Here is a 13,277-nt window from a genome sequence, read left to right on the forward strand (position 1 = left end):
CTGCCTTCATAAGCAGACCATGTGGCAAGAGGTTCATAGAAAATCCTCAACCCTTAATCATGTGCTGTGACCTTGACCTAGCTACTTTTGTGTTAGTAGACTGTGTGGCAAGAGACTCATTAAAATTCTCAGTTTTTGATCATGTGTTGTGACCTTGACCCAGTTGTCTTTACTAGAAGACCATGTGGCCAGAGAGTCATGAAAATCCTCAACCATGCATATGGTCATTTTGGTTTAGAACAAGTTGTGTGTATTAAGGTGAGTATCAACAGTTTGAATTCGTTTGAATGATTCAGCAAACTGCATTCACACATAAGGGTAGTAGCTCAAAAGCTCTGGTCAGTCAGAACAGTCTTATTATGTGTAAAAATGATGCAAAATGAATCAGAGTCTTCAACGTCTATGACGACATGTCACGGTGGAAGTAAATAAAGCCCTACCAATACTGGAAAGCAACGTGAGCTTTCTTTTTTATCTGATTTTTTGGCGTTAACACAAAGAACAAGAATGTAACAATTTTGCCTTTTATTTCAATTGTTGAAGTCTTAACGGTATGCAATTATTATTTACAGAATATTCATCCACTGAATATATCACATTTGTAATCACAGTTAAATAATTCATGAAAATGTATATCAATTACTTTTACTGTAATATTACATGCTGAATTTGTACAAAACTATTTCTTGTTTAACAAATTGACTCATAATTAACAATGACAAAAACAGTAGTTTTTTTTATAGATCAGTACCATTTACAATGTTAACAATAATGTTACCATTCTTCTGTAAAAAAGTTATGAAAACATTGTCTTTAACTCCTAAAAAAGTGATCTTTCAAAAGCTGGAGTTTGCTTTATTGCATTAAATAATGCAAAGATGAATGGATAAAACTATGATGAATCATTTCAAGCAAAGAGAAGAGGAACAATGGGATTAGACAAAATTACCAGTAAATCACCGAATGATGGCACAGTTTTTGAAAGAAATGAAATCAAAAGCAAAAATTAATCCCTTTAAGATTCTCACAATAAGTAGGGAAAGTAGATTGCAACTTCAGACCAATTTCCGAGAATCATTTTCTAAATAAAGGTTAAACCTCGTATAGAAACTTCCTATGTCTGACAATTAAAAAATCTAAATTCAGCTACTATTTAGCATGAAATGAACTCTTGTATTTATTCGAAATCCAGCCACCTCGCCCCAATTTGTGTAAAATTTAGTGATTTTATACTTAAAATAGGAATTATGTTTATGATAATCACAATAAACAACTTTTCATTCATCAAAATTAAGTATGTATTTTGGCTAAGTGAAAATAAGCTACTTTAGCTTGTTAAGCTTAAGAAGTTACGAAAAAATGGGGCGTGGTTGTACAAAAATCAAGGGCAACATCCTAAGACCAACTAAAGCCATGAATCATTAATGTACAATATCTACACAAACTGGCCAAATTTTCCAACAAGAACGTAATAACTGACATGGTTTAATTACAAATTATAGCAAACTTGTCTCAAATAATATAGGTAAATATCTGTTACAAAACTAATGGATTATTGTTGCAACAATCATCATAGAATCTGATACAAAATGAGAATGTCAGAAATCACAATCTTGTGTGAACTCATCTCCAAAATACCCGTATTTTCCACATTCGTCAAAAAAATTATTCTGTGCGGCTCCCAATAAGTATTCATTCATTTCCATCAGTATCATACATATTCCAGAAATATGTTTGTAAAAACATAGTAAAGAGTTTGTTAAATGGTAAAAAAAAACAAAAAAACTTAGATCAACTAAATAAATTTCAGGGGAAGAAGAGTTCGGGAAAAAAAATAATTCTATATTTCGTTCATATGAAATACTTATATGAAGCTGCACAAAAGATACAAAATCTGTCTGTCTTGCAATATGGCAGCTTTTCACTGTACATTTCAGTATTGTGTGATTATTTTGCCTAAAAATTTTCTTATGTAATCTTTAGCTGATAGCAGAAAATGCAATTTATTTATTTTTTGTTATATTAATATGTTTTTGGATAATCTCATTATAAAAACTTAAGAAAAGAAACTGCCATTTTGTAAAACAGACTACTCAAAATCTAATTGAACACATTCCTGGAAAATGTACCCATCACTTTAATGATTAAACAAAATATGCCCATGATTTTAACTTAATTACTGTCTTAGTGCTGGCGTAAATGTACATATATTAGCCATCACGCATGTGCAAACCACTGAATAAGTCAAGGTCATAGGTCGTATATTACAAATTAAACAATTTATTCCAGGAGAGCGAAAAACCTGGAAGAAGTTATATGTGAACTATAACTTACTTATAGTAACTGTTTTATCCTAGAAACTCAACAAATGAATCGAATCAGTCACGTAACTCAACTAAGCGAAATACATTGCTAAAAATACTTGGCTTCGATAGGCTTGTATGAAGGTAAATGTACCCATCACTTTAATGATTAAACAAAATATGCCCATGATTTTAACTTAATTACTGTCTTAGTGCTGGCGTAAATGTACATATATTAGCCATCACGCATGTGCAAACCACTGAATAAGTCAAGGTCATAGGTCGTATATTACAAATTAAACAATTTATTCCAGGAGAGCGAAAAACCTGGAAGAAGTTATATGTGAACTATAACTTACTTATAGTAACTGTTTTATCCTAGAAACTCAACAAATGAATCGAATCAGTCACGTAACTCAACTAAGCGAAATACATTGCTAAAAATACTTGGCTTCGATAGGCTTGTATGAAGGTATGAACTATTAGCCACTTATTAATGAAACCACTTAATGACCAAATTGAACATTGGAGCTTGATTTTCGTCAGAAGCTTTCAAAATGATTAAATTGGATTTCATCTGGTGATCCCATTGAAAAGAGCAAAATTACTGAATATGCTTAGAAGCAACTTGCAAGTAACAGAATGAACAATTGGTGATGGCCGATCTACTGTTATTTTGCTTTGATGTACAAATTAATATGCAAATTATGAAGTTACCCATCTGTTGTTGCTTTTTAACTAAAATGTTTTACCACCTGTTGACAGTAAATTAGCATAAAAGCTCTTGATAAAAACCATGTTCATTGCACAATACTCTAATGCAAATACACTGAACTTACAATCCTAGGGCTGTGGTTAAGATAGAGAAATTTGAGGAAGAAAAAAAATAAAACAAGAGAAAAAAGGCAACTTCCATGAGATTCTTGTACCTTCTGTAAAATAATAGAAATATTTCTTTTATTAAGCATTTTTGAGGTATACGCAGTGAATTATATAAAAAAATTGGTTAATTACTGGTTATGACAAAGTTAGCCAAAACCTTCATTGATTGGTTTATAGTTATCCAATATTTATTATTAACCAATGAAAGTGCTTTGATATGCAAACTAGCCAAAAGATAACATAAGGCAGCCAATTTTACAAAACTAGTTATTTCCTAGGTTTAGTTCAAGTTAGCCAAAATGTTTATTGATTGGTCAATCTTTATCCAAAATGAATAATTACTGTGGACCAATCAAATTGCTTTTATGTGCAAACAAGCCAAGAGATAACCTTCTTGGGTATCCAAAATATATACAAATGGCTGCCATGGTACAAAGGCTTGAAAGTTTTATAGAAATGGCTGCCACAGTACAAATAAGCCTGTCATTTCATCGAGCCATTGGCAAATAAAGATCAATTTTTGTTGCCTGGTGACCCCATGTTATTTTGGTATAATTTGACAAGGTTATTGCCTACTGATCATAAATGACCGGAAACACTTACTTTGTGTTTTATTTAGCCTTTTCTTATAATAAAATCCATCGAAAATGAACGATTTTCAATGTTTCAAGGCCAGCTAGCATGTTTGCAATATTTTTATCAGTAAACTATTTACATATTCGTCCTCTACACATTAAACCCTTTCAAATGATAGCCAAATAACGTTGGGATCACGAGGCATCATTATTTTACATTATTGTCCACCAGATACCTTAAAACCGTATTATTAAAAATAGAAATTTTATGTAAAAATGTCATATTAAAAAAGTGCAGTGGAGCATAACGTATCATGAAATGAAGATCACATAAAAATTGATAATAATCAAAGACATGCATTTTAAAAATGAAAAGTCCCAGCATAGATATTTACATAATTTAATATTTAACCACTGTTTATACATGAATAACATATTTAGCATATATAATCACATTTATTGCACATCTTCGTTCATTGTAATAAGTAAAACCAAATTCTAAATAATCATAAAACAACTCTGAATTTTGTCCATCAAAAACAATTGTTTTATTTTGCTTAAAAACCATCTCATAAAAATAGCTTACATCATAATCTGAATTAAAACAATCATTTCAACAGCTAAAATAAGAAAATTAAAATGAATTTAATAGAAACATCTTTAACAGATAACATCAAAAACATGTTACAGTAATATTACAGTTTGGCCATTCTCAAAATACCATTTGTTTGCAGATGCATTGACCCGGACTATTTTAGTGAATAAGATGATAGGATTTTTTCTTAAAATAACTTAGCAATTAACAGGACAGTATAAAATTTAAAACTATTCAATTTTTATTTCAAGCATGTTTAGTGAGTTGATTTGGCAACTGCAAAAGAGGAATATGGAAGGATGGTCAACCTAAACCATCCATAATGGACAGTGTAAAAATACACTAATCAAAATCAAAACTTATCCCGAGATAACAACTAGAAACAAGCACTTTATTTTCAGCACAACTCTAAAATCAACCAAAAAAATAACAAAAGCACAATTTCTTCATGCTTCAGATGTTTGTTATCCTGAATGCCGTAATTTATTGATTGTGTTACTACTTTTGATATTTTAAGGTTGAGAAGGCAAAGCTGCTTTTTTAAAATTTTCAAAAAGGTGTTTTTTAAAGGGACTCGTTCATGTTTTATAGTAATAAATGGGAAATAAACTTGTGTGTAATGTGAACAAAATACTCCTTTCATTAACAAAACATCATCAAAAGTTCAATTAGAGATTTCTTAAGCATGGCTTGAAGGCAACATTTTCAATGTATCTCCTCAATTGTCTCGCAGACATTTAATGCAAAATAACTTATTGGCTTGGGTATTCATTTTTAATTTAATCTTTAACGTGTTCCTGACAACATGGCGCTCTCTTAATTTAATATGTTTTACCGGGGTATATCAATTCGTGACACCCCTGCTTAGTTTCATCACTTCATTAGAGCATTTAAACTTATGTCTATCCTCATTCCCATTAATATTTTTTTATGATAAATATATTTATCTGCAATTTGAGTCTTTGATGTATTGCATCAAATTTTGTCTTCTTGATAATAGTTACTTGGCCTAATAAATTCAGTAATACTATTGAAATTTTTTGGCTAGGATTTACATAATTCAGTTCACATAAGGACCTGTCAGCGGCGTGTTGGTAATTGTTCATAAAGTTACATAAAATAACTCAATTTCAACAACATTTAAACAAAAAATCTATACCAACATAAAATCAGTGAGCGAGTCCCTTTAAGACAATCTACCCAACTTTTTAAATGTACAAGTACCTATGTCTCAATTTTCTAAGATTAGAAATGTACCCTTACCCATTTTTGTACCAGAATTTTATTTCCAAAATCAATTTTGGAAAAAGGCGAATGTTCGATTATTTTTTTTTTCAAGAATTTGACAAATTTGAAAATAATTGAACATTTTCATTTTGTTGAACAAAACAATACTACTTTATCCATGTCTGAAATTGAAATGGTACTGTTTTTATCATGAAATACCATTTGAAACACTAAAATCCAAGATTAAATGAAAGACTTAATAGCTTAAGAAAATATCATCAAACGTCAAAGAAATATACAAAAATGAAACAGAGTTATCAAAAATGATAGATAAAGTCAATATCTGTACACGAATACACATAAAATATTATAACAAAGATGAAATTTGTATACCGGCTTAGTGCATCACAAAAAAACATGTTTCAATTACTAACAAGTACCTGTACACAAAAACACATTCATTATTACATTTTAAAAACAAAAATGAATTTGTTTATGAGATCATGGACTAATAAAATGCAACCTTATCTAACAAAATCAAATTTTATTTTAAGAATCTTATGTACAGTAAAATCATTTCTATTTTAAACACAGCTGTACAATGAATAACACAGGTGACACAATCAGAACAAAAAAGCTAAAAATAGTTGACATTACCACAACTTAAACTATCAAAAATCAATTAAAAATGAACACCAAACTTTAAGAACTCAGTAACAAACAATGGAACAGCTTTTTTGTACAACTCATAATAAACAATCATGCGGTCCGTTGACCTGTGAAATGGGAGGCATGTTGTATGTATATTTTAGTCTTGATGTAAGCATGTTTCGGATTTTAGACTTTCACATATGCTAGTGATTGCGATCGAAAGTGATACTGTAATTATTTGCATTACTTGCCATAAAACTGTAATTATTTCAATTACCTGCCAAGATACTCTAATCATTTTCATTACTTGCCATGAAACAGTAATTATTTTCATTACTTGCCATGAAACAGTAATTATTTTCATTACTTGCCAAGAAACTGTAATTTATTTCATTACTTGCCATGAAACTGAAATTCTGTTCATTTTTAATACTTGGCATAAAACTGTAATTATTTTCATTACTTGCCATGTAATTGTTTTCTTTACTTGCCATGTATTTTTTTCATTTCTTGCCATGAATGGGGCCTATGTTTTAATGTTGCTTGGACCTTTCTGGCATTTAAACAACACCTTATTCTTAAAACCTACATCTTCAGTATTAAGTTTCATGAGTAAAGCTCCCCAAAATAGTAGACTTTTTAATAAAATCCATAGAAGCAAGACAAGTGTCAGTCAATTTTGAAACTTCTTATGTTTTCATGAAAGATTAAAAATGAAGCACATTAACAATAGATGGGCAGCTTCTGTTCTTCCATACAATCCAATATTACACCAAGAAAACTAAAAAAAAACTGAAATGGTTCTAGGTTCTAACAAAATCATAATCCCTGTTTAAGTCACTATCATACACACATGATCAACATGATGTGGACTCTATTTACAATGTATCACAACAATAAAATAGCAACAGCATTACCAATGGCTTGGTTTTCCAGCATGGTTGGTGTTCTATTTACACATGAAACAATATCCTCGCCTTTGAAATATAATCCACTTTCACAAAATCTCTCTATGCTTGTTTTGATAATCATGCAGTATAAGCGGTAAAAGAACTTGTGCTTCGTCAAAAATGCTCCTGTAGCTGGTGTAAAGGTTTTATGTGTCAGAAGACTTAAACACGTAGGTTAAGACAACTTTAAAATGTTGGTAGGATGACTTTACATTAATGTTATGATTGGTGACAGCACACCTATATTACATCTCAACCAAATAAACAGAAGTCTGGTGTAACACAACACCCATTACTCTAGCGTAACAAAGCTCACAAAAAGGGCATGAACATTACCCTTACTGTCTTTTGTTGGTGTATCTAGTTATGTAACTCCTTAGGGTAGGAGCGCGTGGTGTGGATCTTTAGTCCACCAGTCATGTCGCCAGCCTCTACTTTACGGATCACACCGTTCACATACTCTGAGGTGTTGCCTGCTATCATCACTCCTACAAGTATGAGAGGAAAATTAACAAGGTAAAGCTTAAAAGTTCCATGTGACCGTCTTAAATGGTTTGAGATTTAACATGATTCTGCAGCCATCAATGCCTACAAGACTGTCAGAATACCTTGGCATTCTAAATACAAAACTTAAACCCCAGTCAAACAGATATAGTTAGTGGGATGGAAGCTCTTGGCGACTGATTTCATTGCAACAGACTAGCAATAGCTGTGACCATTGCAACCACTTCTGCCCTTATTTTCAGTTGCTAAATGATTTCTAAATTGATAAATAATTCAATACATCTTTATATAAGTAATGATGTAAAACATACATACCAAGATGTGTTTTGATGAGTGAATCAAGCAAGCATGTCATGGTTGTTTGATTGTCCCCATTGTTGTCCGTCTCCGCCCTCAACCGGGTTACCGTGTGATGCCTCATGGCCCGGATCACGGTCAGCAGCTTCCTGTGTTCCGTCTCAAGACCATGAAGCTTCACCTTGTTGGCCTCATGTTGGGCTTTCTTCTTAAGACGACACGCTCTGGGGTGATAAGAAATTAATCATTAAGTTATTGGTAATGCCGACAAACATTCAAGACTTTCAGTTTATACTTTACAGTGTTATTTTTTCAACTTAAATTGGGGCCAAATTCGACCCCATTCACAACCAAAAAAGTATTCTTATTCACAATAAGTGGAGCCAATATTCACAATTCTAAAAAAAACCTCTAAACAGGTAAACTAGTACAGATATGTTTAAATGCTGTCATTTTCTCATAAATCTTTTTTCAAACTGTTTAAATTAACCACTGTAAATAATACTATAAGGCATTATGTTGCTGTTTTTGCAATTCCAGGGGTCAGGGTGGCCTCATTCACAAAAAGATGGAAAAAAACTCTGGCCTTAAAAAAATATTACCAGATAGTACCTCACTCAGTCAAGTTGCAACAGTCATAGTATTCAAATAAAAGAAACATCTATGATAAAGTTTGCAATTAAACAAATCAGGAAGAAAAATACTCCTATGCATGTATGTAACTATTTTGTTGCAAACATTTCACATTCTTTCTATGAAGAAAGTTTGTCTTACCTTGATGCCAGTTTGTTCTTCTCCTTCCTCGTTTTTCCTCGAGCGTTAGAGGGTAGCTCACTAACGGAATGAAGTCATTTATCTGACGGTTAATTTTCCGCAGTTGCAGACCCAGTTGGCACAACTTCTTGGGGAAGGGCACAATATCATTACCATCCCCTTTTCTGGCCTTACCCCCGTGTTTCACTGTGACCCCTATTTCAGTCAGACTGGTGCTATTTGAGGGGTCGAACACAGGGTCCTCAAAATCGTTCAACACATGCGGGTCCTCCTCCATATCAAACTTGACCCGTGTCCCCTTAGGCCCCTTTGACTGGACGTTGTACTGCCAGAAGTACTGCTTGTCCTTGGTGCCAATCAGACTCTCTCCGGGACTCAAGGACCCAAGGTCATGGCCACCTTCTAAATCTGTTGAGATAATTAAAGAATAAGTACAACAATTATATATAAAATTAGAACCATCTGGTCACTTTTGCTGGGAAATTATCAGCTGTCTTTTCTGAACTATTGTTGGTTGTTTTTGTAAATTGTTTGCGCATAAGCTTCAAAAGGATTTGAATATAGATAAAAAATAAAAGAATTCACATTTATTTTAACCATTTGACTATTGAATTATTAACAACTTATCAATGTTAATTCAGTTGTTCCACAGTAATTTTTTACTGGAAGTTATCAAACAGGCGAAAGCTAAATAGCATGGACTGGTCAAGAACATTGTCAGGTCCCGACTTTGATTTGAACATGAATTACATTCCTATGTTAAGTTGATTTAGAAAGGCATACCTGAATCCGAGTCATCTTCATAATCCCTGTCCGAGTCACTTTCCTCATCCTCATTTGAGGTCAGCGTCATTACAGAGCTAGCAGAATCTGGAAACAAAATGATACAAAATGGTACATATAGATAAGGGGCTTAACTCTGCAATGACATGTATGCTGCTGATGAGGACAACAAGGCTTAAACATTAACTGGACTTTCTTCTTTGTAATATGATTACTGTGATTTTTTGGGGAATTATTTTTACTGCCTGTGCCTTGCAAATTGGAAAAAAAGTCAACTTTGGGAAAAGTACAAAATCAGGCCAAAACAGCTAATATAATGGCAAATATACATGTTTTAACTTTTGTATGCATACATTATGCTGTGAAATAGTAAGTCTTGTTAAGATTCTGTTTATATTTCAAGAAATTCATTGCATTTTATTCATGAACGAAATCTGCATTTATCAAATTGGGATTTTTTATTTTTTTTAAATGGGAAAAATGGACAGTTTTTTCACAAGGGGAAACAGCCTTTAGAAGGCAGTAAATTGCACAAAAAAAATCACTGGATTAAGCTTAAAGTGAAAATGAAGGCTTGAGTTATGAAGGCAAGGCTGCCATGTAACAGTGGTATTTTTTATTGTTACTGTTAATGTACACAGGAACAAAACAGAAATTAATATCAGAGTTACAGATGCGTAGTCTTAGCAACATGAAAGTTTCAATGAAACACAATAAGTTTCAAATGAATATCATAAAGGTATTCAAGTTATTGCCAAGGTTAAAGTTTTTGTAAGGATCCAAAGCTGACAACACTCAAAAACTATGACAAAACTTGACTTTTTTTTGAGGCCACTCCTTTTTTAGTTTTTGGTTTACAAGAAATTTTGGAAAAATTGTCCACCAGGTGGTCGAAAAAAAAGAAAAAAGTCACAAAACATACTCTTAAAGGGTGAAAATCAGAGAACAACATAAAAACATTGAAAATTTATATCATTTACATGACATTTTAAATTTTTAAACTGCTATTAATGCATGTTTTAATACACTGAAAGTTTCAAAGTTCTAATTAAACTCACAGTTTAAATCTTACATACTGTGCATATAAAACATCAATGAAATTGACTATAAAACATGTTTTCATGTATAAAATATACTTTTTATCAAAGATACATTGAATATCACTTAGCAAGACATTTGTTTATAGCTTTAAGGGTAGGCTAAAGCAAATGTGAATGCAGAACACTTAAAAACTGACCAATATTGGCAAATACGGCTACGGAACAACAAACCAGTCAAGATCTACTGCATTCATACTCTTATCTGTTCGTTTTTCGTTCGTTTTTCGTTCGTTTCGCACCAAAATCAATACGGTCGGGAAAATAATTTTGAAAAAAAAAAGATTTTTGATTTTTTTTGTACTTAACAGAAAATTAGACCCGCCGGTTTTGTAAACCAATTTATATAACAGTAGTGGCCCGAAAGAACAGAATACCAGGTATCAATGAAAAACCCATACCATATCTGGTCCTCTCTGTCTTGACAGGGGGTGGTCTTGGAGGTGGTGACTGTGTTGGTGTTCTAGACTCGATCTCAAGAAATTGCTTAATCTCCTCCCACTTCATGTCCATGCTCTCAATTCCCGCCGTTGCGCATGAGCGCTTTCGAGAGGGTGATACTTTCTTGTCCATTATGACAGATTCGGAGACAGTTCTGCGTCTCTGGTTCCTCGCCTGCGAGGGTTCAGATCGCTTGAGCAAGTTCTGGAGGGTCGTGAAGTCTGAAATGTCTATTTCCTTTATTGTGCTCAATGTGGAAGTTCGCGATACGTTTTTACTCGCAGGCACAATCAACTCCGGCTTAACAGGCGTCATGGGTGTGAAAGACTTCGGAAAAATAACATCAAGTGTCTGTGAATAATTATCAGCAGGCTCGGACTTGATAACAGTGACCAACTTTGGTTGGTCAGTGGTGGCCAGTGGAGGACTGGCCAACATCTGGGAAAGACTTCCGCCTCCCTGACCCTGTATGTCAACAGTCAACACTTTATCACCTGCACTAGATGACAAAAATGGCGCAGTCTCTAAATCCACTTCCTGTTTTGCACCCATGCGATAACTCATTTCCAAGTTTATGTATGAGTCTATGTCTTCAAGCAGATCAAGGTTCGTGGAATTCAACTCTGCAAGCGTTGGTGTCTGCCTTTCATCTGATGACTCCATCTTAATATAGATTTCAGACTTTATCGGTTTCATCTCTACTTCCCATCTGGACGTTCCTGCCTGACTAGAAATGGAACTGTTTTCCTGTCTCGGGGTTTCGCCGGATGTCTGAGCCTCCATGGTGAAATTACTGATATCTTGCAATACTTCGTACTGTGTATGAAGGTCAAAGTCATCCGATGTTGAAGCAGTGTCAACAACAGTGCAACACGTTGTTCCCACTCCCATGGAGCTCTGCATGTCTGTCTTCTCTTGTTCATACATGTACAATGAGTTTGGGCTCGATGCGTAGATGCTGGTCTCCATGAAGTCGGTGGACAAGGGGAGCTCACCACATGTGTGAATGAAGACGGGGTTGTCTGAACAGCTTAATTGTCGATCCATCACTGGAGAACACACCGACTGAAATGAAGAAACAATTATTGAATAGATGTATAAACACTTTAAACACAATTTTCTATATTAAACTATATTATAAACTTGAAATTCAGTCTACTGGTATACATGAACAACACTCACTCTACTGGTTTGTAAACTCCATTAAGTCTACTGGTATGTGAAAATGATTTAGTCTACTGGAATGTGAACACCATTCAGTCAACTGGTTTGTGAACACAATTCAGTCAACTAGTTTGTGAACACATTTCAATCTACTACTATGTGAACACCATTCAATTTACTGGTATGTGAAAAACATTCAGTCTACTGGTATGTGAACACCATTCAGACTAGTGGCATGTGAGCACCATTCAGTCTACTGGTATACATGTGAACACCATTCAGTCTACTGGTATACATGTGAACACCATTCAGTCTACTGGTATACATGTAAACACCATTCAGACTACTGGTATACATGTGAACACCATGCAGTCTACTGGTTTGTGAAAACGATTCAGTCTACTGGTTTGTATTGCTTCAATGTGAATTTACAAAATATTCCAAGGACTTTTACTCCAATCATCTTGGCAGCATACTGAATTCCCTAGAAACATTTCATTTCTTGACAGTTCTAACCAGTGGTTAGATGGTCACCATAATGTTTGTGACATCCATCGTACATCCAGAAAGAAAAGCATGCATTGAACAAACCTGCTGTGTGTCTGGTGACTTGTTTACACGGACAGGACCATTTGTGCCCTGAAATTGTGCGTCTGTTTGTACAGCTGGTTCAACGCTCAATTCCAGGTACTCGCCAGGGACACCTGTCTACAAATAGTTGGTCAATATTATGTTTTGAACAGTTTCAACACAAAGATCTACAAAAGTGTCATGTCACGGCACAAAGGCCTACATAGGTATTGTGACGAAGCACAAAGATCTACATTAGTATTGTGCCACAGCACAAAGATCTACATTAGTATTGTGCCACAGCACAAAGATCTACATTAGTTTTTTGTCACAGCACAAAGATCTACATTAGTTTTTTGTCACAGCACAAAGATCTACATTAGTTTTGTGTCACAGCACAAAGATATACATTAGTTTTGTGTCACAGCACAAAGATCTACATTAGTTGCATGTCACAGCACAAA

General features: G+C 33.8%; 1 protein-coding gene across 1 annotated transcript; it reads right to left on the reverse strand.

Moving 5' to 3' along the window:
- Positions 1-512: 512 nt before the first annotated feature.
- On the reverse strand, positions 513-12,947 carry LOC128211472 (CREB3 regulatory factor-like). Its single transcript, XM_052916294.1, is given in 7 exon segments — positions 513-7,671; positions 8,003-8,208; positions 8,759-8,819; positions 8,822-9,166; positions 9,542-9,628; positions 11,040-12,144; positions 12,835-12,947. Coding segments are annotated over 6 exon segments (1,914 nt in total). The 5' UTR covers positions 12,127-12,144; positions 12,835-12,947; the 3' UTR covers positions 513-7,543.
- Positions 12,948-13,277: the final 330 nt, after the last annotated feature.

This window comes from Mya arenaria, chromosome 12 (assembly GCF_026914265.1).
Source record: "Mya arenaria isolate MELC-2E11 chromosome 12, ASM2691426v1".
NCBI lineage: Eukaryota > Metazoa > Mollusca > Bivalvia > Myida > Myidae > Mya > Mya arenaria.